At 45.3% G+C, this 27,835-nt stretch overlaps 1 protein-coding gene and 1 long non-coding RNA gene across 7 annotated transcripts; one reads left to right on the forward strand and one right to left on the reverse strand.

Moving 5' to 3' along the window:
- On the reverse strand, positions 1-4,325 carry LOC108166316 (uncharacterized). 2 transcript variants are annotated; one of them, XR_001776655.2, is made up of 2 exons: positions 2,257-4,325; positions 1-875 (listed from the first exon to the last, which is right to left on the reverse strand). It is a non-coding gene; the product is annotated as an uncharacterized LOC108166316 (long non-coding RNA). The 2 variants fall into 2 exon arrangements; XR_001776654.2 differs by having other exon boundaries at positions 1-904.
- On the forward strand, positions 402-27,578 carry LOC103464244 (protein FAM107B-like). Of its 5 annotated transcripts, XR_014087460.1 has the most exons (6): positions 402-581; positions 13,035-13,110; positions 18,510-18,714; positions 20,903-21,062; positions 26,752-27,248; positions 27,379-27,578. XR_014087460.1 is itself a non-coding variant. In XM_081606742.1 (5 exons), exons 1-5 carry the CDS (start codon positions 558-560, stop codon positions 26,863-26,865), a joined length of 579 nt encoding a protein of 192 aa, XP_081462868.1. In that variant the 5' UTR covers positions 402-557; the 3' UTR covers positions 26,866-27,578. The 5 variants fall into 5 exon arrangements, 4 of the variants coding, with proteins under 4 accessions (XP_081462868.1, XP_081462869.1, XP_081462871.1 ...); XM_081606742.1 differs by having other exon boundaries at positions 26,752-27,578; XM_081606744.1 differs by lacking the exons at positions 402-581; positions 13,035-13,110 and adding an exon at positions 14,693-14,998 and having other exon boundaries at positions 26,752-27,578.
- The last annotated feature ends 257 nt before the right edge of the window (positions 27,579-27,835 follow it).

The following is a 27,835-nucleotide window of genomic DNA, read 5'->3' on the forward strand; positions in this document are numbered from 1 at the left end:
CCAAGTGAAACTTACTTTATTGTAACTTAGTTTTGTCTGATTTAAAGGGAACTAAGATTTTTGAAGTTGAAACTAGATTTAGTTTTTGCAGTGTAGTTCCATGTCTCCTCTCTGGTCCTCCAGGCAGAGGAACTGGTTTCATCAAATCGTCCCGTCTTGTTCATTTGATGAAACCAGTTCGCCTCCCAGTTCCTCCAGTACATCCCAGAGCCGTGGATGGAGGGAAACTCGGACCTGCTGGGATGAAGAATCCCGTCTCCATCCTGGTTGGAGGAGATGTGAGGAACCTTCTGCTCTCTGGCTTCCTGTCTGCTGGGATTACCGTAATCCCACTTTAACTCCTCACAGCTGAGAGTCAGACAGGAACAGGTGGCTGCTGCTCCTCCTCTTCCTCCTCACTCTCTCCTTGCTCAGTCCAGCTGATCTCTGCTCTGCTGCCGGTTGGGATGAAGTTCAGTAGTCCGCCTGACTCGCTGGTGGGCTAACCGAACCCAGAGCTCCGTCTGTCAGGCTGCAGAACAGGAAAGATCAGAGGGGCGTCGCTCCTACTGGGAATAATGGGAGCTTCTTATGGGAAGAAGGTGAGTGCTGCTCCAGATTCTCTGAGTTTACCATAAGAACCAGCTGACGGCTCTGAAACGCTCCATGATTCAGTTCTAAGTAAATATTGACGGGCAGCAGAACCTGAACAAAGCGCTGAACTTTGGCTCTGCAGGTGGAGCTCGGCTTAGAGCAGGAATCTGATTAATGATCCGTCAGTTTCTGCTGCTTACAGGATCAGGAATCCGAGGGCCAGTATGCTGGAACGGAGCTCATAATCAGGTTATTTCTGCATGAAGTCAGCTGAATCCGGGCCGACCCGAAAGCGGTTCTGTCTGGGTTCAGTGGGCAAAAATACAACGTTCTGCAGGTTAAACAGGAAGGAAAAATGACAATATTTCTCATCGTTCTCTGTAACATATGTAGAGCTCAAGCAATTAATCATGACTGATTATTGAAATAATTGTCAACTAACTTAGTAATCGATTAATCGTACAGACGCAACACACAGAGCTGTAATTAAACTAAAACTCTACAAAAATATTTATATTTTGCAATAAGATAAAGAAAATGTCAGCATGTATCCAACTCAGAACTTCTCATTGGGAAGGTTGTCATTTTCTATAAAATAATCTTATTCAGCACGAATTATTGGTCAATAAATCTATAAATAATCAACAGATCAGCTCAACACTATTGATTTTGAGATATTAAAAATACTTTTTTAGCTGCAGAGGCTACAAATAATCAAAGGAATGTGATGATGCATCAATAAAATGTTTATTTTTTATTTTAAAAAGAAAACTAGTTATGTATTTCTAATATTGTTTCAAATAAACTATCATCAGAATAAGCTATCAATTTGACGATTAATCGGTTATTCTGCCGATTAATCGTCAGTGTTGGGAAGACTTGTGGATCTAAGCTGGCAGCAATCGCTTCAGTGTCCGATCAGAACATTTATCAGCTTTATGTGGATGCGGAGCAGATCAGGAAGAGTCCAGTTCCATCTTTGCTCTTTATATTTGGTATGAATATAAATATGAATGTACATGAAGCAGGTAAATATGTACGTGTGTGAATCTGTAAACAAACAGAATAACACAAGCCAATTAGAGCCACAGTTACAACGGAAACATAAAAATAAAGCAAAGCTGTAAATACACTATACAGCTAAATAAATTGGCACATTACCTCTCTAGCAGAAACATAACATTTTGCTGCTTTTTCTCTCTGTGGGCTTAGCCAGCGGCACACCTGTGTTGCGTTCAGGGTGCATAGGAAATCTCCTACACAACCGTTCCCTTTTGCACAGTCAGAACTGACTAATTGAAACAATCATTAGCTGCAGGTCCAACCGCGTGGCTGGATTTGAGTCTGACTGTCTGGCTGCTCTTCATCGGCCTCCCAGTTCTCCCACTGGGACTCAAACTAGCAAACCAGCAGCCTCAGAGCTCCGGTGGCTCACAGGGACGACCGGCTAACGCAAATTACATCAACCAATCAGAACCCCCCAGCAGCTTCCCAGTGGTTCTGCTTTGTTCTACTGGTTTTTATGGTTCTACTGGTTCTGCTGGGTTGTCCGTAGCAGAACCACCTGCAGAGGAAGCCGGTCCGTTTGCACTCCTGCAGCAGAACTCGGGCCACTCCTCCGCCCGCTGCTCCGCTCAGAAACTCGACCCTGACCAAATATGTGAGGTATGAGGAGCAACGCACCTGTCCGGCTGGGAGTAGCTGTTGCCATGGGAACGAACAGCTGACGGCAGCGCGGGCAGAGGTGGAGCGGCTCTGGATCATGGAGAGCTCTGGGTATTTTTAGGTCGGCGTTCCCCTCAGCTGCAGGAATGTTCCAGGGTCAAAGGTCAAAGAGAGGAAAAACAGACTGATTTTTACAGATCAACGGTGGGGACTTGAGAGACGGGTTACTACAGGTAACTACAGGTAACTACAGGTAACTACAGGTAACTACAGGTAACTACAGGAAGATACAAGTAACTACTGTGAGATACTGATAACTAAAAGTAACTATGTGTAACTGCAGGTAGAAACAGGTAACTACAGGGAAATAAAATTACAGGGAGATACAGTAAACTACAGGTAACTACAAAAAATACAGGTAACTATAAGTAACTACACATAACTACAACTAGCGACAGGAAGATACAGGTAACTACTGGTAGATAACGGTAACTACAAGTAAATACAGGTAGAAGCAGGTAACAGCAAAAAGATACAGGTACCTACAGGTAACTACAAGTAACTACAGGAAGATACAGGGACCTCGTAACTACACGAAGCTGCAAGAAGCTAAAGGTAACTACAGGTAGATACAAGTAACGATAGCAAGATACAAGTAACTACAAGCAGATACAGGTAACTACGTGTAGCAACCATCAGTAAGGTAAAGGTAACTACAGATAACTACAGGAAGCTAAAGATAACTACAGGAATCTACAGATAACTACAGGAAGTAACATTTAACTACAGGTAGCTACAGGAAGCTGAAGATAGCTACAGCAAGCTAACGGTAGGCACAGGAAGCCACGGGTAGCTACAGGAAGCTAAAGGTAACTACAGGTAGGTATCCACCTTATTCCTATGCCCCATGATGCTTTGCGTGAATTATGGGCGCGACTTTCGCTGGTACTTCCATTTGTTTACATGTTACCCTAACCATAGACATAATATAAGAATAGACGCCTCATGGACCGCTCTCGCCTATTGTCACGTCTGTGGAGCCTCACATCAATAATCCATCGATCAGAACAACAATATCCTCAGTGCTGAGGCATCTTCTGCTGTTTTGGTTGAGCAAAGTAGGAGGGACGACCTCTCCAAGATGGCCGCCGTATTTCCTGCGCCGGAGCAGCCAATGCGGGGTCTACTCTATATTATGTCATAGTATATGACATAATATAAGAGTAGTACTCTTTGAGAAAAGTATTTCTCAAAGTTAGAGTACTTTGAGAAGTACTCTAACACAGTACTTCTCAAATAGTGCACACTGAAACATTTGCAAACAACAGAAGTCATTTCCAAAGTAACCCTCTAAACCATGAATGCCCGACTTACCCAGCCTTACAAGAACAACAGGTATCAGTGATCTTGTCCACAGCTATATTTATGCTGAGAGTCTGAGGATCTGCTGTTTTCCTCATCGACTGGTAGCATTTAGCTGCAACTGGCACAATGTTGGAGGCATCGCGTGGCTCAAACACCTTGATGTCGTCCAGAAAAGATGACATGAACTTGTTGGTTCCTCTGTCCATTGTCGTGGCTGATATTTTTTGAAAATCCGGCAGAAATCCAACACTAATCGATTCAGAAATACTCTGTAGAGAGTCAGTTGAAACGAAATATGCCATGTTTAGACATAGAAACTAAGTCCCGCCAAGCTTTGTTTGTGAGCAATGCAGTCACGTGGGACTGTCGAGGGGCGTTTCTGGGCGGAGCTTGGTAAGGTCCATTGTCTTTATTCATGTTAGCTGATAAACAAGCCTCCGGTCGCTAGGTGGCAGCAGTGCTACCTCCGGTCACTAGGTGGCAGCAGTGCTACCTCCGGTCGCTAGGTGGCAGCAGTGCTACCTCCGGTCACTAGGTGGCAGCAGTGTTACCTCTGGTCACTAGGTGGCAGCAGTGTTACCTCCGGTCGCTAGGTGGCAGCAGTGCTACCTCCGGTCGCTAGGTGGCAGCAGTGCTACCTCCGGTCGCTAGGTGGCAGCAGTGCTACCTCCGGTCACTAGGTGGCAGCAGTGCTACCTCCGGTCACTAGGTGGCAGCAGTGCTACCTCCGGTCACTAGGTGGCAGCAGTGTTCAAACTAATCAACAGCCTGCCTGTTCAAGCCAGTAGAAGTGGCCACAGCACTGTTGTAAACGGAGCAGAAGAAAAAAACAACAAAAAAACGAAACGAATGATACAAGCGCGGATGTTTTGAAATATATCTATATAGAGGAGAAATGGAGAAGTTTGACAGTGGAAAGAAAAACGGCAGCAGAGGACAGTGGCCAGGATAAGAGATTCTTATTTTCAAATACAAGAATACAGTCATAATACTAGAGAACCCAGTCGTATCAGCAGAGTAATTTAAATATTGGCAGAGTAAAGACGCCATATTGCCGGAAGAAAGTCGTTGAATTAAAAAGTTTTGATAGAGTGATATGTAAAGTGACCCGCTCAGTCAGTCTGGTTCTTCCTGTTAAATGTTGTGTAAGCATTGTTTCAAAGTCCTGGGGCTGAAAATCAGCTTCTGATGAAACATTTAGTACTTAGTCATTTGTTAAACCAGTTCCAACTATAACCTAACAAGACCCTCAGGGCTCCGCAATTTAGTGCACTATGGTGAAATGAGTCTTTATTCTCGTCCAACTTTACTCTTAGTTAAAACCCAAATCAAAACCTCAGAGTTACGCCCAGAAACGCTCTTAGACTCCATTATAAGCAAGTAGCTCGCAGAAAAAGGCCAGGAAATAGACAAAACCTGTCTTTTTAATGCAAAAATGTTCCAGTTTTCATCGCTTCTCATCTGACAAGCTGAACTATTAGCAATATTGCTGCAAATTTTTCCACAATAAATGTTAAGAACTATATACCTTGTGGAAAACTAAACTGAAGAAGCTGACAAGTAACCATTGCTTACAGTTCTAAAAAGTTTTACTATATTAAGTCTAAAAATGCAAATCCCAGTGAATCATTTGCACTTTTCAAACTGAGTAGTCTTGATTAAATGTTAGTGATTCACTCAAATTAATTTTGGAAATTATTTTGAGGCTTAGAACAATAAAACAGCGGTTTTGATAATAAGGTCATACAATGTTGGAGCCAGTGGTTTGTACGATGAATTATTAAATATGAACAGATTCGCAATAGTATTTAAATTCTGGGGAGGGAAGGGCACTGAGCAGGGGGGTCGCGAAAAAAATGATGATCCCTAATGGGGGGCATGACAGAAAATAATTGAGAAACATTGCCCCAACCGGCTACCCGAACTAGCATGTAGCTACTTCACTGACTCAGTTGCTTCAGGTGCAGATGTGGGTTATCTGGAACTTGCTGCAGCAAAAACTAAACTTGGTCTGATTATCAGAGAACAGCCACGAACAGCACAGCAGTTCCCAGAGCTCCACATGGGAATCTTACACTTTCCAGTGGCAAGTTGCTCCAATAACAGGTCAATGTGATTCGGTTCGGTTCTGGTCCAGATTCTTCGTATTACGGTCTGGAGCGCAGCAGCTGCGGTTATTTTTCTCCGCTGGTTTGCAGCGACACTCAGCAACGGAGAACAACAAGGTTCTGGTTCTGATAGACTAAATAAATCCAGATATTTTATTTTGTCTTATAAATAACATTTCCAGGCCCAATCATGATGATAAATACTCAGATCATGAGCTTTATTATTTTTCAAATTCAAACGAAAAATAAAATTCACATCACACGAAGCTAATATTGTGTAGTTCTGGTGTTTTACAGTCGGCACAAGTTAGATCTATGACAGATCTCAGATCTTTTCTGCTTTTTCTTTATTACTGTCAGATGTAACTTCTATCATGAATATAGACTAGCAAAATACCCTAGAAATTACTATGAAATAATGCTGCTTCCGGCGGCTAGCGGAAGTAGCATTATTTCATAGTAATTTGTAGGGCGTTACTTCCGCTAGCCGCCGGAAGTAACGCCCATAATCGTGTCCCCAGTAAGCCCCTCAGGAATAAGGTCAATAGAAAGCTTTTGCTTCCCCTAAACATAAAGGTTTGCTAACCTGTAGCTTTGCAGGAAGCTGAAGGTAACTACAGGTAGGTACAGGAAGCTGAAGGTAGCTACAGGTAGGTACAGGAAGCTGAAGGTAAGGAGCGACAGGTAGAAGCTGAAATGAACCGTATTTCTGACGTGTTGGGTCTTTTCTTACAGAACCTGCAGTCTGAGTAGAACTAGAACCTGAAATCTAGAACACAGTCTGACTGAAGCTGGACCCATTGTTAGTGCTGAAGAAACAGCAGGTGGCGCTGTGGAAGTCTGTTCCTCGATGAAACGGTTCCGTTTACACGGTTAAACTGGACCCAGCATGGGCCAACACCAGAACAGAGGAGCGGAATGTGTTCCACCAATCAGAGCCCAGATCAATATTTTCAGCAGAGCTTACGTCACTTTGGACGGGATCTGATCCAGGATCAGATGGGCCTCGGGTCTGTGTGTCTGCAGAAGATTAGGCCAAGCTGAGAAAATCCTGCCGCTAAAAATACTGAAACAGCAGCGGAGGTTAGCTTAACGTTTATAAAGTTACACTGTAAAAAATGAATGGCAAGAAACTGGTTTATTTAACCCGTCATAGAAAAACATGTGAGTGTAAAGTTTCCAGAGCTATATTTTCACCATATTAGTTATGCATCTATAAATGGTTCCAAACGTAAAATTTAATTCGCAAACTAAATATATATTATGAAAATAATTTAATTAGAAAATTAAATGTTTTGTTTGGAAAAATTTAGTTTTTGAATTAAATAATTAGCGAAATAGATATTTAATTTGGGGCTAAATACATAGTTTTCCAGCTAAAGTCTGAGCTAAATATTTATTTTGCTAACTAGCTCAGACTTAAACATTTAGACAAGAACTAAATATCCAACTTTCTCACTAAATATTTAATATGAAGCTAAATATTTAGTTTCCAAACTGAACATTTATGATGTAAATTAAATATTTAGTTTAATTTACTAAATAAAACTTAATTTATTATTTCTAAATAATATGGTGAAAACAACTTTGGAAACTTGATTTAAAAAACTTGTTTACAGTTAAATAAATCAATTACTACTGTTGATTTTTCACTATGTAACTGTACAAACAGCAGCCCAAACACGTGACTGAGAGGAGAAGAGGTCCGGTTCTGCTACCTCAGAATCTGACCCGATCCAATGAAGGTTCGGATCCAGTTTGGATGGCAAACAGATTTAAAATGCCTCACTGTGGATGAAATCCTGATTATATCGTGAAGCAGAATCAGGACTGAAAGTTCTGTTTGTGGTCCAGAGATCAGAGGAGCGGACACTGACCCAGAACCGGGCCGAACCGGTTCTACTGGTCGGACCTGTAATACTGCGGTCTGTCCAGCAGAGGTCAGGCTGTTATCACTTCACACTGTCTGCTTCTGCAGAAACGCAAACACTCTGCTGCGGTTCCGATTGGATCAAAACCTGACTGGGTCAGGGGCAGAACCATAGCAGATCGCAACTGAACCAGAACCATAAAGGAATCCAACTGGACCAGAACCATTCACTATCCACGAGAGAACATGTGAAGTCATGAACCACTGAAAAGTTTAAACTTAAAAAAGTTCTAACCTTAAGTTCAAACTTTTTTTACAGCAGAAAACCTGAAACATCTGGAAATACAGAAGATAGAAAACATCGGTATGACTTCAGAAAGGTTCTGCTGGTTCTGAAGGTTCTGCTGGTTCTGACTCCAGACCAGCTGGAGCCTCGGTCTCTCCTCCCATTCTGAGCCGTATGAATAGACCTTTGTTGGTTGCTAGGAGCAATTTTCATCAGGCTGCAGCATGGAGACAAGTACCCCACTGTCTGCAAGCCGTTTCCTCCTCCTCCTCCTGCTGCTCCTGCTGCTGCTCCTGCTGCTCCTCCTCCTCCTCCTCCTCCTCCTCCTCCTCTGACCGACCTGGCCTAGATGTTTGAATCTCCTCGTCAGCTCATCAAGAAGCACTCCAGAATGTTTGAGGTGCAAACAACACCTGGACCGAAGCTGATGTTCTGATATCTAATGACACGAACCGTGCAGCAGGTTCTCCAGTGGACCTTCGGAACCGGGTGGATCAGACCATTGGTCCAGATCCACCCAGGAAGGTTCCCTGCGATTGGTGGAAGGGTCTCTGCGATTGGTGGAAGGGTGTCTGCACTGTAAAAAAGAAAATGTAGATTTTACCGTAAAACGCCGGCAGCTGGGGTTGCTGAAATTTTACCGTAAAACAAAAAACACATTTTACCCGTAATTGTTTTTTACGGTTGAATTTTGGCAACCCCAGCTGCCGACGTTTTACCGTAAAAAAAAAAAAAAGATTTTACCTGTATGTCATAATGGAGTCTAATTTCTTAACCCACATGCAGAACACCAGGCGGAGAACAGAAATCGGTTAAATAAGTTCATTGTAAACACAAAATAATGATCATCAATCGGGTTCTGGGGAAAGTGCAATCAGGAGCACTGGAGTGTAAAAACAGAGAGATGGTGAGTTCAAGGATTGTGGAAAACGGCAGTGTCAGACTAAACGGACTGGTCTCACTTGGATGGAGGTAGGTCTTGTCTGGGCAGAAGAATCACTGTCGTTACTGGGGTTTGGTTCAAGTGGAGGGTTGCTGCTTCACTGACGAAGAGGCTGCGGTGGAGGGCGGACAGGTAAGCTTTGGATCACAGGAGGCGAGGAGCAAGTGAGACTGACGACAGGGTATCCAAGGAGTTTTGGTTTACTGCGGAGGTGTCGGTGGAACTCTGGCAACCAGTGGGTCCACAGCGTCACGAGGAATAACCTGAGGAAGGAGCATAAAGAGTCATCACTTGAAGTCCACAACAGGAGATCACAATGAGAAGCACGGAGGGCTGGAGAACCAAATACTGGCTAACACTCTGGAGCTGAAGTGTCGGCAGCTCCGTCCTCATATACTCCTCCAGATGATCTGATTAATTGCAGTTGTGCAGGAATCCAGGAACCACCAGCAACGCCCTCAGGAGGGAACAGCCTTCTGCTGGTAAAAGAAGGGGAAAGCAGCAAAAAGGAACCATTCCAACAACCCGTGTTCCCAACACTGTAAATAGTTTTTACTGTGGAATTTCGCCAACCCCAGCTGCCGGCGTTGCACCGTAAAATCTACGTTTTTTTTTTTTACATTGGTAGGTTGCCATGATTTTACCGTAAAATTATAGTAAAATACTGGCTGTCAGTATTTTACAGTATTTTCTAAAATACGGTAAGATACTGGCAGCTGTGGTTTTCCCTTAGTAAAATTGGCCTTTTGGTAAATTAAAGATGCTGATGGAAGTGAGAAATTAGGTGGCATGGCCCTTTACCCAACATCACCGTCGTCCAGGCAGCAGGGCCTACCTTACAGTTCTCTAAATGTGACGGATCTATGGTCAGTCTGTCTCTCATAAAGATGGCGGCGTCGGTTGTAGAAGTTCGCCCTGCAATCGGTGGATTGCCAGTTTGATACCTGGTCCTCCTTTAAGATTTCAGTTTGATATATCAAAGTCTTTATAGATTTAGTTATTAAAAAACAAACCAAAGTATCACACCAGCATTCTATGTAATTACTTTTGCAGTCTCGTTTATGGTTTTACATCATAGATATGAACATCAGCATGGGGTGCTGTGGTGGTGCAGGGGCGAAGCAAAACCCATGTATTGAGGCTCTAACCCTCATGCTGGTGGTCGTAGGTTCCATTCCCAGACTGGCAACACCTGCCACACGTCTACCCTCCCTGTCATAACCCTCCTTCCTGTCAAACTACTTTCAAATAAAGGCCAACAGAACCTTTAAAAAGAAACATCAGCAAAATTGTGAATTTTGGCTGATTAATGTTTATGGAGTTACTGTAATTCCATGTATTTTCTACAGTAATTGAATGCTTTTTATATTACAGTCAGCAACCGTATGTGGTGATCTGTGTTTTCTGTGTATTTTTCTTCAGGTTTTTCTGTTTTAGTGCTGTTTCCCCTGAGTCTCTGTGCCTTCATGTCCTGACTGTTCCCAGGTGTCTCCTTCTCTGATTACCCTCCTTGTGTATTGAACCACGTTAGCTGGAGATAGACACCAGCACCCCTCCTGACCCCACTGAGGGACAAGGGTGTAAGAAGATGGATGGATGGATGGATGGATGGATGGATGGATGGATGGATGGATGGACAGATGTTGGATGGATGGATGGATGGATGGATGATGGATGGATGGATGGGTGGATGGATGGATGGATGGATGGATGATGGATGGATGATGGATGGATGGATGGATGGATGGATGGATGGATGGATGGATGGATGGGTGGATGGATGGATGGATGGATGGATGGATGGATGGATGGATGGATGGATGGATGGATGGATGGATGGATGGATGGATGGATGGGTGGATGGATGGATGGATGGATGGATGGATGGATGGATGGATGGATGGATGGATGGATGGATGGATGTATTGATGGATGGATGGATGGATGGATGTATGGATGGATGGATGGATGGATGGATGGATGTATGGATGGATGATGGATGGATGGATGTATGGATGGATGGATGGATGTATGGATGATGGATGGATGGATGGATGGATGGATGGATGTATGGATGGATGGATGGATGGATGGATGTATGGATGGATGGATGGATGGATGGATGGATGGATGGATGGATGGATGGATGGATGTATGGATGGATGGATGGATGGATGGATGGATGGATGGATGGATGGATGGATGGATGATGGATGGATGGATGTATTGATGGATGGATGGATGGATGGATGGATGGATGGATGGACAGATGTTGGATGGATGGATGGATGGATGGATGGATGGACAGATGTTGGATGGATGGATGGATGGATGGATGGATGATGGATGGATGGATGTATGGATGGATGGATGGATGGATGGATGATGGATGGATGGATGGATGGACGGATGTTGGATGGACGGATGATGGATGGATGGATGATGGACGGATGTTGGATGGATGGATGATGGATGGATGGATGGATGTGAACCCACCTGTTTTGTCTCTTGTCAGGTCCTCGTCGTGTCGTTTAGTCTGTCTCCTCTTGCCGCCCCTGTTGGACTCTTTATTTTTGGATTCCTCATTCATGATGGGAAATGAAGCCTCATGAAGCAGTGAAGCTTTCCGGCCCTTTGCTTTGCAAAAAGGTTCATGACTCGATGCTTCATTCATCGCTCACTAGTGACACCTGCTGGTGAAACTAACAGCCTCGTCACTCAGGTGGATCATACTTTCAAAAATTAGTAAATTCAATATCGTCACAAAGTTTTTATCAAACTCATATTTAGTAACAGGAGAATCAATGAAACCATGTTGAAGGTCAGTGGTTGTGTTGGGTTTTCTTTTATATCCTAGACGGATTTGACCATAAAGACATTTGATGTTTTGCAGTGCATGTTGGGAGATTTGCTTTTTCTTGGATTTCTAATCGGCTCTGATCCCTTATATTTGGCTACATGTTGAATTTTAGTTCTGCAACAGGATTAAATCTGTTTCTGCTGTGAAACACTGATACATCTTTGCTAATCAAACTACAAATAATAGTGGAAAATTGGGAGGTGGAGGGTTAATTATTATCTCAGAAGAATTTTATTGTGAGGATAATCTCAAAATATTCCCAGATGTCAGAGATTTTCCTCTTGCTGGCTCCATTTCAGACAATCAAGTTTACTTGTGTAGCAGATTTCAGCAACAATGCAGTGCAAAGAGATTTACATCATAAAAATATAAAGTCATAAAAAAACAACATAATCTACAATTGAGAAAAACATAACAAACATTACAATACATATCAAATATGTCGGTCAATGTTCCCTTTATTTTGGCCACTGAAGACAAATATTCTCCTGATGCGAGACCAAAAGGTCAACAACCCATGATGCAGCGCGGCTAATCGCGCTTTTATTTTGAAAACCGACACGCAAACTGAAGCAGTCACGTGACCGATGCAATGCGAAGCGTCGTTTGTTGCCAGTCACGTGGTTTTCATCTAGACGTCACAAGCCTGGAGGCGGGGCTTCATCGGACACGCCCCCTTTTTACTCGGTACCTGGAAGCCTGGATCCAGACGGTCCGTCGCTATTCTTCATTAAATCAGTTTTTCATCTACATCCGGGGTCTGCCTGCATTTATCCTCACACTCTGCTCCACAAATCATGACACCGTTACTATTTTTTTTTTTTATTGCAGTAAATTGACGGACTTATTTTGCAGTGTTGACTGATTCCATGTATTCTCTACGGTAATAAAATGTTTCGGATTTTACGGTCAGAAACTTGTATTTTAACATTTCTTACCGTGAAATTTACGGACTTTTTTTTCAGCGTGTGATTGGCGGAAGGGTTTCTGTGATTGTCCCAGCCCCATTTAACAGCCAACACTATCAATGCAGAGCTCATTTTTAAATGGATTTAATTGTTTAGCGTTAGCAGAGACAATATTCCTGCTTAGTGGACCAAACTTTTTGGTTTCCTGTTCCCGCTACTGGGAATAACTGCTGCCAATTTTAAGCCCTTTTCGCTCTGCAGGGTCCGGCATCACGGTGGCCATTTTGGAAAATGCCTACCAGAAAAATTAAATAATATAATGTTCAGTTCGTCTGAACATCGGATCCAAGCTGAAGATCCGTTCCTCTCAGAATCCACAGCTGAGCGAGTCAACAGGTTGGGGAGGGGGGAGCGTTGGTTCATTCTGGGCTCCAACAGTTTTCTTCTGTCTTCCAGAAATCGTACAGCATCGACCATGAGCCTCTGCCCAGACAGCCGGGCGCAAAGACCGGGAAGCAGCCGAACGGCAGAGGTAAGGCTGTCCCTTTCGGGTCACCAGAACCCGGGTCAGGACAGAATGAAGCAGACGTGTTCAGCGCCACCGTCAGGCCCAGTTTAAAATGTACAACAGAACCCCAGAGGTTCTGATGGCGAAAAAGTCCGAGCTGAGGAACCGAGACCCAGTCAAGGTTCTGGTGGTTGCCAACCCATTCAGAACAAATCAGTTACTTTGGTTCTGGACCAAACCAGAACCAGCAGAACTTACATTTGTCTTTATTTGGTTGTAACATCAGAACTTCATATAATAAAACCCAAAGAGGTTCTGATCTGGTTGAATCCTTCAGATTGATGGTTCTGATCCAGAACCACTGGTGACGTCACAGCCGTGAACCCAGGTGTGTTCAGGTACCTGCTGCTCCAGCTCCCTGTGTCCTGGTTACCTGTAGAGGCTTTTATTTTGGAAGGTTCCGGCAGGCAGGTCTGCAGCTTGTTGAGTCATTTTAATGGAAGTAAAAAGATTTTCCCAACATTGTTAGGAGAAAACACAGAAGGTTTGCGGTTCTAAGGCCCGGTCCAAATCCTCTCCCTCCCTCGCTCATGCTGAAGGTTAAAGGTCGCAGTGTGATCCACATTCTCCACATCCACCATTTTGGGTTCCACATGTATAATTACTACTTTTTCACATGTAGCCTCAGACAGTATTTTTTATATATGCCATATTGTCCTGAACTTTATTAGCTCCACTTTATACCAAACTAACTTTTAGCTGCATAAAACAGATGGTTAAAAAATCATGTCTGTTAGTCAAATATTGATAAATTGATTATTAGAACATTTTAATGTGTATTTTCTGCCACCTTGGTTCACAGAGCGAGCCGTCTGTCTGGGACCAGGCCTACTTCCTACCATGTTTGGTTCCTACCTTATTTGGTTCCTACCATGTTTGGTTAATACCTTATTTAGTTCCTATTGTATTTAGTTCCTACCATGTTTGGTTCCTACCTTATTTGGTTCCTACCTTATTTAGTTCCTATTGTATTTAGTTCCTACCATGTTTGGTTCCTACCTTATTTAGTTCCTACCATGTTTGGTTCCTACCTTATTTGGTTCCTACCATGTTTGGTTCCTACCTTATTTGGTTCCTACCTTATTTAGTTCCTATTGTATTTAGTTCCTACCATGTTTGGTTCCTACCTTATTTGGTTCCTACCTTATTTAGTTCCTATTGTATTTAGTTCCTACCATGTTTGGTTCCTACCTTATTTGGTTCCTACCATGTTTGGTTCCTACCTTATTTGGTTCCTACCATGTTTGGTTCCTATTCAGAGGTTCTGCTGTTGTGCTGCAGCTCAGTCCGGTCCGGTACCGAGTCTCAGGGGTGCTTGTTGTCTCCATGGAAACCTTCAACATGGTGCCAGCAGGGAAAAGATCCGTTCTGAGAAGATCTGCATGGTGTTCTGCTTCCCAAGCAGCTCTGGGATTATAAAGTTCTGCTGGTTTTGGATCCATCAGGAAAACAGAACCTCACTGCAGGAGAACATCTGGACCTGCTTCAGACATGGAGCAGCAGCAGGAGGAAGGAGCTCCACATGGATTCTGGATCAGAACCGGGTTAACCTGCAGATCTCTTTACAGGTTATGACAGTTCTTGTAGCAGCTGGTTAGCTTGAGCGCCCTCCTCTGGCTGCAGCCGGAACTGCTGTTGAGTTTTCTGTTTCATCACAAGCTGCTGGGAGGAGAGCAGCGTGGGAAAACCTGAGGAGGAGGATCATGTGACCCAGCACAACTGAAGAGGAGGAGCAGAGTGCTGCTGCAGGGAGCATGAAGATTACCAGAAACACAGCAGGACCAGAACCGGGACAGAACCAGGTCCATGGAGGAGAGGACAGCCAGCAGCACGGAGGCCAGAGGGAAGTCCGGTAAGACTCACCCTCCTCTTCCTCATGTGCTCCATGTTGGCTCCAGTTGGGTCCCTGAGTTCTGGTTATGTTTGGTTCTGCTTGGTTTTCTGGAACCAGAACCGAGGCCGGTTCTTTTCCCCTGCAGGAACAGAACCGAAATGTTCAGATTTGGTCTTCACAGCAAACATCTGCTTCAGGTTCCAATGCAGAAAGTCCTTCAAGACTCGAGTCAGAACCTGGAGGAGCCGAACCCAGAAGAACCAGAGGAACCAGGAGGAACCAGGAGAACCAGGAGGAACCAGGAGAACCAGGCGGAACCAGGAGGAACCAGAGGAACCAAGAGGAAGCAGGAAGAACCAGGAGGAACCAGGGGGAACCAGGAAGAACCAGGAGGAACCAGGAGGAACCAGAGGAACCAAGAGGAAGCAGGAAGAACCAGCCAAACTAGGAATAACCAGGAGGAACCAGGAAGAACCAGGAAGAACCAGGAGGAACCAGAGGAACCAAGAGGAAGCAGGAAGAACCAGGAGGAACCAGGGGGAACCAGGAAGAACCAGGAGGAACCAGGAGGAACCAGAGGAACCAAGAGGAAGCAGGAAGAACCAGCCAAACTAGGAATAACCAGGAGGAACCAGAAAGAACCAGGAAGAACCAGGAGGAACCAGAGGAACCAAGAGGAAGCAGGAAGAACCAGGAGGAACCAGGGGGAACCAAGAGGAAGCAGGAAGAACCAGGAGAATTAGAAGGAACCAGGAGAACCAGGAGGAACCAGGAGAACCAGGAGGAACCAGGGGGAACCAGGAGGAACCAAGAGGAAGCAGGAAGAACCAGGAGAATTAGAAGGAACCAGGAGAACCAGGAGGAACCAGGAGAACCAGGAGGAACCAGGGGGAACCAAGAGGAAGCAGGAAGAACCAGGAGAATTAGAAGGAACCAGGAGAACCAGGAGGAACCAGGAGGAACCAAGAGGAAGCAGGAAGAACCAGGAGAATTAGAAGGAACCAGGAGGAACCAGGAGAACCAGGAGGAACCAAGAGGAAGCAGGAAGAACCAGGATAATTAGAAGGAACCAGGAGGAACCAGAAGGAACCAGAGGAACCAGGAGGAACCAGGAGAATTAGAAGGAACCAGGAGGAACCAGAGGAACCAAGAGGAAGCAGGAAGAACCAGGAGAATTAGAAGGAACCAGGAGAACCAGGAGGAACCAAGAGGAAGCAGGAAGAACCAGGAGAATTAGAAGGAACCAGGAGGAACCAGGAGGAACCAGGAGAACCAGGAGGAACCAGGGGGAACCAAGAGGAAGCAGGAAGAACCAGCCAAACTAGGAATAACCAGGAGGAACCAGGAAGAACCAGGAGGAACCAGAGGAACCAAGAGGAAGCAGGAAGAACCAGGAGAATTAGAAGGAACCAGGAGGAACCAGGAGAACCAGGAGGAACCAGGAGAACCAGAGGAACCAGGAGGAACCAGGAGAATTAGAAGGAACCAGGAGGAGCCAGAGTAACCAGGAGGAACCAGAAGGAACCAGAGGAACCAAGCGGAAGCAGGAAGAACCAGCCAAACTAGGAATAACCAGGAGGAACCAGGAAGAACCAGAGGAACCAGGAAGAACCAGGAGGAACCAGGGGGAACCAGGAGGAACCAAGAGGAAGCAGGAAGAACCAGGAGAATTAGAAGGAACCAGGAGGAACCAGAGTAACCAGGAGGAACCAGAAGGAACCAGGAAGAACCAGGAGGAACCAGGGGGAACCAGGAGGAACCAGGAGAACCAGAGGAACCAGGAGGAACCAGGAGAATTAGAAGGAACCAGGAAGAACCAGAGTAACCAGGAGGAACCAGAAGGAACCAGAGGAACCAAGCGGAAGCAGGAAGAACCAGCCAAACTAGGAATAACCAGGAGGAACCAGGAAGAACCAGAGGAACCAGGAAGAACCAGGAGGAACCAGGGGGAACCAGGAGGAACCAAGAGGAAGCAGGAAGAACCAGGAGAATTAGAAGGAACCAGAAGGAACCAGAGGAACCAAGCGGAAGCAGGAAGAACCAGCCAAACTAGGAATAACCAGGAGGAACCAGGAAGAACCAGAGGAACCAGGAAGAACCAGGAGGAACCAGGGGGAACCAGGAGGAACCAGAGGAACCAGGAAGAACCAGAAGGAACCAGGAGAGTCAGAAGGAACCAGGAGCAACCAAGAGGAACCAGGAGAATTAGAAGGAACCAGGAGGAACCAGAGGAACCAAGAGGAAGCAGGAAGAACCAGGAGGAACCAGGCAAACTAGGAAAAACCAGAGGAACCAGGAGAACCAGGAGGAACCAGGAGAATCAGAAGGAACCTGATTCTCAGCCAACATCGGTACTGTTGGCTGCTGACGTGCAGATTAACCGTCTCATTTAAGACCATCATGAATGTCCTTAAAGGGACAGTAAATCATTTACAGCTTTCGCTGCATTCAGCGAGTGATTAAATAATATTTAGCAACATTTCGCAGTGATGTAATTTAGCACTAAGCAAAAAAAGACCTCTGGAATCTGAAGGGCCACAGAAACGGCTACGGCGGGCCGGATGTGGCCTGCCAACCTCGAGTTTGGCACCTGTGAACTAGGAGGTTCTGTTAAGGTTCTATAGGTCCGATGGAGTCGGAACCTGCAGGCGTCGTGATGTTTGGGTGGTTCTGGTTCGGTTGGTCGGATTCTGTGGGTTGCGTTTTGCCCTGAGCGCTGTCTGCAGGTGTTCAGACCTGCAGCAGTCGGAGCGTCTCCTTCAGAAACATCAATGGACCGGGAGGATCCGGTTCCGGCTCGGACCGATTCGGAGCAGACCCGTTTGTCTCACAGCAGCAGAACCACCTGAGCTGCGATGATACGGTTCTGAAACACAGTACCTGACAAGAGTTCCCATTGTACCATCACATATGGATCCGCTCTGATCAGAACGTTCTTCCTGAACCCATCCGGAACCAGAACCTCTGCTGAACTGGACCTGATCCTCGGTAAATCAGAGCTTATCGCTGGTCTCCGAGCGGAGCTGCATGTTGGGTCTGATTTTCTGAAATATGAAGCGAGCGCGTCGCTCTCTGGTTGCAGCTTTGTTTCAGGACAACGGAGGAAATCCGACCCGGGACTCCCAGAATATCTGAGGACCAGGATCGGGTCCCTGAGGAGCGCCATGTCCTCTGGGACACACAGAGACAGAGACAGACACAATTTTATTATTTTATTTACCAAATAAAGGAAATCTGAAGAAAAGGACCAAAGGAACCATCTGCTATAAAACCACAAGAACTATGGGAATAAATTATAACTAGATATGATTAATATAAAATATTACATATTTCTAATAATGAAAAGACATTTATGCTAAGTGAATGTAATAATTGTTGAAAAGTTAAAAAACATTCTAAAGTTGATATTTCTGTAGCATTGCCTGGAGGTCAGAGGTCATTGCCCTTCGGGGTCACGGTAGAGATAGCCTGTGTCTTCAGAGACAGATGTCCAGCTGCTGTCCCTCAGCGTGTCTCTCTGTGTCCTCAGCTTCGGCATACTCCAACCTGCAGCCGCATCGCCCCGGTGACGTCCACAGGAGGCCGTCCCCGGCGTCCAGCTGCGTCCCCCCGCCTGACTACATGGACGGAGACGAGGACGAGGACCTGATCAAACCCAAGAAGCTGCTGAATCCCGTCAAGGCGTCCAGGAGCCACCAGGAACTGCACAGGGAGCTGCTGAGCAGCTGCAGACGGTGAGACATGTCCGTCCTCATGGGGACAGGGGGGGACTGGGGGGACGGGGGGACAGGAGGGGGACGGGGGGACTGGAGGGGTCAGGGGGTCATGGGGGGGACAGGAGGGGACAGAGGGGAACGGGGGACTGGAGGGATGGGGGACAGGGGGGACTGGAAGGGACAGGGGGGACTGGAGGGGTCAGAGGGGCATGGGGGGGACAGGAGGGGACAGAGGGGAACGGGGGGACTGGAGGGATGGGGGGACAGGGGGGACTGGAAGGGACAGGGGGGGCAGGGGGGACTGGAAGGGACAGGGAGGGATGGGGGGACAGGAGGGGACAGAGGGGAACGGGGGGACTGGAGGGGGATGGGGGGACTGGAGGGGCATGGGGGGGACAGGGGGGACTGGAAGGGACAGGGAGGGATGGGGGCAGGAGGGGAACGGGGGGACTGGGGGGATGGGGGGACAGGGGGGACTGGAAGGGACAGGGAGGGATGGGGGGCAGGAGGGGAACGGGGGGACTGGAGGGGCATGGGGGGGACAGGGGGGACTGGAAGGGACAGGGAGGGATGGGGGGCAGGAGGGGAACGGAGGGGGGACAGTCAGAAGCACAGACTGAATTACATTAAATCATATCAAGTTGCATTAAATTAATCATATTAATGACAATTATTACACTATATTAAATTACATTACATTAGATAATATTACATTACTTTAAATTACATTAATTGCATTAAAATTACATTTCTGAGGACAAATATTTTTGTAATTAAAAGGTAAAAATGTGTTTAAAAACGTCCAAAAAATATGGAAAAGTTTGATATTTCAAAATGCAGATGTAACCCACAATTAGTCAAGACTTTTATTTTTGCGGGCTCACTTCCTGTGTTGCCCCAAAACTCTGCCAACTTATTTAAAGCCCCGCCTCCAGTTTGAACTTCATCCCCTGCTCCATTTGCTGCTGGCGTCTTCCTGACAATTCACCCAAATCTTTGCATCCACTGATTTGATGCTTTGGTGAGTTTGTTTGTTTGATAGCACTTGTTGCTTAAGCTTGTGAAATTTCTGCTTGATGGCTCATTGGAGGTTGTTTTATTAGAACTGTTGCCGTGGTTACCTGGGCCGCCTCTGTTCCCAAAGGTCACCTGATCGCTGATTTTGTTTGTGCGTCTTCTGGCACTTTTTGTATTGATACTGAGTTTAAAATGAAATTGCTCAAAATGGGGTGAAGCTACACCTAAGTTGATATTGCGCAGTATATTTATTTGTTTTCCTCACTCTGCTTGAGTATTTGACAATTAATTAATTTTATTTTTCTTGATATTTTGAAAGTGCACTTTGACTTAAATTTTGATTTCAACTTTTCAACTTTAACTTTAAATTGATTAGCTTGAAATATGATTATATTCTTTTTGTTTTACTTTATTTAAATTATGGTTACTTTAATCTGATTGAAATGTTTAGTTTAGTTATTAGGAATTTAATAATTGCATTTAATATTTAATTCCTTTGTTTGTACAGGATAGTGTTGATAAAACACTTAATGGGTTTTCTTCTAGGTCGGGTTTTAGTCCTGATCAGATTCTCTAGTGGATCTAAGGATGACGAGCCAGGAAAAAGGACAAGAACTTTATGATCTTGGGATCGACTTATTTTGAGTTAACTTGTCTCTCATTGTGCATTTGTAATTGTCTGTTTTTATTCAAATCACTAATATATACACCAGAACTAAAAACACTGCTTTCTGTCTTCATTCACACCGTCTTCTGCTCTTTAGCTGCTGTTAGCTGCACAGCCCATAACTGTTACACAGAACATGCAGCAAGCCTGGAAGTCGGACCGGGACCAGAACCAACCGGGTCAAAGTGTGGCTGGTGGAGTCTGCTGATTGGCTTGGATTGCTCTCCACCTGCCAGCAGCCAACCAATCAGAGAGCAGCTGTGGTGTTTTTGTTGTCATTCTGTTCAGGCTGTTTGTGAGTGCTGTTGCTAAGCAACAGACTTTTGAGGCTTGTGGGAAAGTTTTCACCTCCTCACAGAAACAAAGCGGCGCGCACAGAGCTGACCCAATCTGGAACATGAAGCTCACTGGGAACTGAACCACAGACTCAGTGGGATCCATTCAGCCAATCAGAAAGGAGCCTGATGCGGATGTAAATAAAAACCTTGTGATCCAAACTGTGCCTTCTCCCTGTGCCTGCAGGGGGGGCAGCGGCGTGGAGACCAAGCCGGAGCTGCAGCGGGTTCTGGAGTCCAGGAAGCGGGATCAGCTGATCCGCCAGAGGAAACAGGAAGAGGAAGCACACAGGAAGATTTCCCCGCTGGAGGCCGAGCTGCTCAAGAGACACATGAAGCTGGAGGAGGTGAGAGCATGCTGGAGCGGACTGACACGGACCGGACCGGACCGGACCGACACGGACCAGGTTCATTGGACCAGACGGGACTCAGGTGGTGGACTAGACCCCGATTACTAGACTGGTCCAGACCGAGGCTGATGGACTAGGTTATCTGAACCAGGGTCACCAGAATAGGATAAGTATAACAGGGTAACTGTATCCGGGTAACTGTATCCGGGTAACTGTATCCAGGGTAACTGTATCCAGGGTTAACTGTATCCAGGGTAACTGTATCCAGGGTTAACTGTATCCAGGGTAACTGTATCCAGGGTTAACTGTATCCAGGGTTAACTGTATCCAGGGTAACTGTATCCAGGGTAGCTGTATCCAGGGTTACTGTATCCAGGGTAACTGTATCCAGGGTAACTGTATCCAGGGTAGCTGTATCCAGGGTAGCTATATCCAGGGTAACTGTATCCAGGGTAACTGTATCCAGGGTTACTGTATCCAGGGTTAACTGTATCCAGGGTAACTGTATCCAGGGTAACTGTATCCAGGGTAGCTGTATCCAGGGTAACTGTATCCAGGGTACAGCACATTAAATTATGTTTCATGAATTTGAAAACGTCCTCCGTCTCCAGGAAAGCTACAGCGGATCTGGAACATTCTGTGAATGGTCTGGTCCAGACCCTATGGTTCTGTTTGGACCAGAAGCAAGGTTCAGAGCCCATTAACCCTTTAACTGAACCCTTCTAAACACTGGCTTGTAGGTCAGTGGGTCCATTGAGAACTCCAGGGTCATCATGACAGTTAAGGGTCAATCAGTTCAGAAATGATCAGAAGTTGACTGGTCTAAGAAAACAATCAAATACTTGGGTTATGGTTGACTTACCTTCCGAAAGACCTGTACAAAAAAAACTATGAAATCGTGAATGCTAGAATGAAACAAGACCTCACACAGTGGTCTGAATGTATAACTGACTTTAATTCAAGAATTGAGGTCATTAAGATGTCAGTATTATCCAGGTTATTATACCTATTTATTTCTTTACCTATCAGAATCCCTCATTCTCAGTTTAGTGAGGGGGACAAATTGATATCTCGTTTTGTTTCGAAGGGACGGAAACCCAGAATTAAATACAGTACTTTTAAAATTAGGAAAGAAAAAGGGGGTTTGTCACTCCCAAATCTTCATGATTATTACCTCTCAGCTCAACTCAAAACAGTGGCACAGTGGTGTGACCATACTTACGAGGCTGGATGGAAAGAATTGGAAAGCAAATGTGGAAACATCCCAATACAAGCTCTGATTGGGGATCAGAAGCTTGCAGCAGCATGAAAACAAAATTGGATCCACTAGTGTCATTTACCTTTCTGACCTGGTTTGAAGTGGTTAAGGAACCAAACGATACGAGTTCTCAGATGGGCCGCCTTTCACTCAGATTTTATCCCCAACCAACTAGACTCCAGTTTTAAAAACTGGTCACAGAAAGGAATAAAAATTCACTACCAAGCTTTCAAACATCCATCCATTTTCTTGCAGTCTTGTCCCTTGGCGGGGTTGGGAGGGTTGCTGGTTCCTCTCCAGCTAACGTTTTGGGCGAGAGGGGGGGTCACCTGGACGGGTCACCTGGACAGGTCGCCAGTCTGTCGCAGGGCAACACAGAGACACACAGGACACACAACCATGCACACACACTCTCACACCTAGTGGCAATTTGGAGAGGCCAATTAACCTGACAGTCATGTTTTTGTACTGGGGGAGGAAACCAGAGTACCAGGTGTCGAGAAAAGTCGAGCTCATCCCACTTCCCCATGCTGGAGATTTTAGTTTAATAGTAATAATAAATAAAATTACCTTAAAATTAATGACATAGGTGACATCAAGACCCAACAGTAGAGTCAGACGGTAATAAAATGAATCTGGTTGTGTGTGTTGTTATTGTGTCCTGCAAACTTTGCTTTAATTCTACTTTTTTATATTTAATCATAAAAAATCAAAGTCAGGCAGAAAGAGAGTCATGAAACAGGAAGCTGGTTTCCTGAAGAAAAGCGGAAGTTTATTTCTTGCATCAGTCTAAAAATAATTCAGACCATTCCTTATTTTAAAGCATTAAAGGTTTTTAAAGAATAAAATCTAAACATTTTGAGAAATTGGATAAAACCCACAGTAAAATACTTAAAATAATGACTTATAATTATGGCAATAATTAATATTGGTTTAACCAGTGGTTGATGTTGATTTGATTATAAGAATATTTACACTTACTCTTACACTTGTGGAAGTACTTAAAGGTGAAACAAGTAACTGTAACATGATATCAGATAATTAGAATAATGGATTATTATTGGTTTCTTGTCAGAAGTGTCTGTAATAACTCACATTATGATTATAATAAGAGTAACTAATAAGTTATGGTTATTATAACATTATAAATGAATGTTGAATCAGATAAACTAAAAGGTTATAAATGTGATTTTGACATTGAACTTGAAAAGGTGTAAAATGTTGTAACTGTAATTAAAGGTCACTGATGTTGTGTAGGAGGTAGATGGTAGGTGGAAGGACAGGGCAAAAAGGGGAACTGATAGGAGAGTGGAGAAGATAAAGCCTTATTGCTAAACTTCAACTTGCCTAAGAAAAGGTTGGGCAGTAAACAGAGGTAGGAGGAACTGTTGAGCAACTTGGGGACATTAGAACAGAGATCCGGTCATAAGGTCTCCAGGGTGATGGATATGAGATCATCTGTCCAAGCAGTCAGCCAATGAGACAGGCACAGCAACAAAGCTAGCCAATGCAAACGCACCAAAAGGTGGATAAACCCTTTATAAGGTGGGTGCAACAGAGGAATCGTTGGTTGGATCCTTCAGGCAGCTTCGAGCCAAGACGGAGATGGACAAAGAACTCTGCAGCTGAAGAAGAGTCGGGGCCACAGAACCGAAGACTGTTCTGCACATGGGGACCAACCCGTTAGCCCCGCAACATGTGGCTTCAAATCGCACTTCTCTCAACAGCTGGGTTTAGACCCCCAAAGACAAAGAACAAGGCAAAGATGAAGATAAAGACAAAGGCAAAGAACAAAGGCAAAGAGGAAGAACTGGTGTGTTCCTTCCGTGGGACCAGAAAGATCGTGAGACGGGTAGAAAGGAGCTACAGAGCTGCAAGACAAGAAGCTGAGGACCGCTACGCGCATGAGGAAGTCACCCTGAGGCCTGAGACCTGCCGCTCTAAGTCAGTACTCTTCCTGTACTGGGAACCTCCTGCTGCTGCAACACCTTCTTCATCATCAGGCCAGTTCTGGGGTTCAAAATGCCAAACTCTGTCCGTCTCTCTCAAAGTTTCCCTTTTTTAGTTCTCAGTGTCAGCATTAGGGAAAGATAGGCTAGATTATTGATTTTACTTATTTGATTATTTCTGCTACTGAATTAAGCTGTACTGACCCTTGCAAAATTGCCTTACTAATAAAATAATTAGCATTTAAGAAAATCTAAAAGATGTTGTGGACATTCAATTAATGAGTCACCTTAAAGTTCTTTGATGGTTGTGAAATAGCTATGAAGTTTGATTCTGGGAGGAAAAAGTAGGAATGTTTTATAGGTTGCTTTTAGCCAAAACTAAAACAACACCCTTGGGACTCGCCCGAGTCACTAAAACCAACCTGGTTCAGTAACAAGTGCAAGTTGTAATAAAGAGAAAGAGCGACCGTTAACAGGTGTGCTCTGTGAAGCTAGTTGGTTGCAAGCTACTCAATCTGGCTAATTCACAGGGTGAAAAAGGGTGGGACATCTGGATGGAGGTCGTTAGAAACCAGGCGAGTCTTTCTCGATGCCAGCTTAAACAGAGTTTACTCAGTTCTGAACAGGGTAAAATCCCATCAGATTTAGAAAACTCAAATTACCCGTTAGATGGAGAGCTGGCTGCACATCTCCCTCCTCTGAGAAGGGGAAGTAGAGTGAGAGAGAAGGGGGGGGAGGTGTTGCGCAACAACACAGGAGAAAACCCACCATGCACAGGGAGAACATGGAGACTCCATGCAGAAAGACCGGGAATCGAACCCAGAACCTTCTTGCTGCAAGGCAGCAGCTCTACCAGCTGCTCCACTGTGCAGCCCAGCTTTCAAACACTACAACAAAAATATGATTTAGAAAAAGGAGACTTCTTTAGATATTTGCAATTTAGACTATATTTCTGCACATATACTGAAAGCCTGTATTTCAGAGTCTATCGAGATAATTCAATTGGTTTCACAAGCTTACACCAAGCCTGGTAAGATCACTACTTCCAAACTTTATCAGGGATTGTTGAGATCCAAAGGAAAGTCAACTGACTATGTTAGGAAAAGATGGGAGAAAGAGTTGAATACTGAAATATCACAAGATCAGTGGGACAATATGTGAATCCGCTGCTACAACCTCCTCCTCAAACTATTGGCGTGAATTCAGTTGGAAAAATTTGCTACGTTTTTTCAGAACACCAAATCAGCAGCGTTATAGAAACCTGATGCATCTAAATGCTGGAGGGGACGCAGGGACACAGAGGCAAACCACTCCCATGTTTTCTGGTCCTGCATTAAGATAAGGACTTATTGGAAGGATGTTCTGGGAAGATTGAGTCAATTTTGGGTCTTGAATTCCAACAACCCATCATGTCACTGCTACTCGGAGCCGTTCCTGAGGGTCTGAACGTGAATGACAAATATCTATTAAAAATCTTCAGTGCTACAACCAAAAAACTGATTACTCAGAAATGGCTTCAGCCTGTCCCACCAACGCTAAAGGACTGGCTGGAACTGGTGGAAGAAACCCACAAAATGGAAAAGTTAACGTTCATGCCGAGACTGCAACCCGACCTTTACAAAAAGAGATGGAGCAAATGGACTGGATCTCTAGAGAACAATAACTGAATCTGGTCTCTTTCCTCGTTATTTTAAATGCTGCTCAAAAAACGGAAAGTTAATCTGTTTGCTGTTCCAACCTGTAGCTGTTCATCTTAGTCAGAATGTAAGTGATTCCTTTTGTCAACAGTCTGTTGTTTGTTCTGTGTATCGTTTGTGATTTATTAAAAAGAAAACAATAAACATAAAGTAAAAAAAAAAAGATCAGAAGTTCACTGAGGAGCAACCGGGCTCATGCTGACCCGACTCTAAACGGTGTCTGTCCATCTGTCTGCCTGTCCCTCTGTCTGTCTGTCCCTCTGTCTGCCTGTCCCTCTGTCTACCTGTCCCTCTGTCTACCTGTCTCTCTGTCTACCTGTCCCTCTGTCTGCCTGTCCCTCTGTCTGCCTGTCCCTCTGTCTACCTGTCTCTCTGTCTACCTGTCCCTCTGTCTGCCTGTCCCTCTGTCTGCCTGTCCCTCTGTCTACCTGTCCCTCTGTCTGTCTGTCTCTCTCTCCGCCTGTCCCTCTGTCTGCCTGTCCCTCTGTCTGCCTGTCCCTCTGTCTACCTGTCTCTCTCTCCACCTGTCCCTCTGTCTGTCTGTCCCTCTGTCTGTCTGTCCCTCTGTCTGCCTGTCTCTCTCTCCACCTGTCCCTCTGTCTGTCTGTCCCTCTGTCTGCCTGTCCCTCTGTCTACCTGTCTCTCTCTCCACCTGTCCCTCTGTCTGTCTGTCCCTCTGTCTGCCCGTCTCTCTCTCCACCTGTCCCTCTGTCTGTTTGTCCCTCTATCTACCTGTCCCTCTCTCCGCCTGTCCCTCTGTCTGCCTGTCCCTCTGTCCACAGCTGGAGCGTCAGCAGGAGCAGCAGCAGGAGGAGAACCTCAGAGCTCCAGAGTTTGTTAAAGTCAGAGAAAATCTGAGACGGACGTCCTTCCATGCAGACGAGGAGGTGGCGTAGAGACGGAGACGCAAAGTGTCCAGATGGCAACAGGAGGACAGGATGCGTCCATAGCAGGACTCTGCGAGGTCGGGGACATGGCGGCCATGATGTTTCCCAGCAGATGTTAAACCTGTCAGATCCCTGATCTGATGATTGTTAGACAGCTGCTGCCCCCTGGTGGTCAGCTTGTAGACAGCTGCACCTGGATGAGCAGGTAGACCCACCTGAAGAGGAAGAGGAGGCTCTTCATCAGCCTGATGATGCTTTGATCAGCAGGACAGATTCTCTGCTCTCTCATTGGTCAGGACGATCCTCGGGTGTTTCAGCTCAAACTTCTTCTTTGTGCCTTTCCTGTCAGGAACCGTTCCTCTGGGTCCTCCTGCTGCAGAAACACCTTTTATGTAGGTTTATTAAAACCAGAGCCGTTTTATAGACGTAACCATGTTAGATCTGTGTTGTAGAGTTCAGCTCGGTGAGTTCAAGCTAACTCCTGTAGGACGTCTAACAGCTGCTAACATCTGTCCCGCCCAGCTGTCCCTCTGCTGGGACCTGACGATGCAAAGCAGCTGCAGTCACGAACCGACAGAGGAACCGCTGAGGCCGTGGAGACACGAGACCACTTCCTGTCAGAGCAAGAACAGCTGCAGAGATTTCACAGCACTTCATGCTCAGACGATGGACAGTAGGGTTTGTTGACTGATGTTGTGCCTGAATAAATCTTTATTAAAGCAGCTCAGAGTTAAGAAAGTTTTTATTTATTTACATCTTCTCTCATATTAATTTTATTTTCTGACTCCAGCAAAAAGAAAACCTGCAAATACAGAGAAAGGAGGTGATGGGCATAAAATGACAGGAAGTAGAGCAACTGTACAGTAGAGCGACTGTACAGGAAGTAGAGTGACCGTACAGGAAGTAGACAGATCGTACAGGAAGTAGAGCGACTGCACAGGAAGTAGACCGACCGTACAGGAAGTAGAGTGACCGTACA

The sequence above is a fragment of the Poecilia reticulata genome, chromosome 5 (genome assembly GCF_904066995.2).
Source record: "Poecilia reticulata chromosome 5, P_reticulata-male-v2, whole genome shotgun sequence".
NCBI lineage: Eukaryota > Metazoa > Chordata > Actinopteri > Cyprinodontiformes > Poeciliidae > Poecilia > Poecilia reticulata.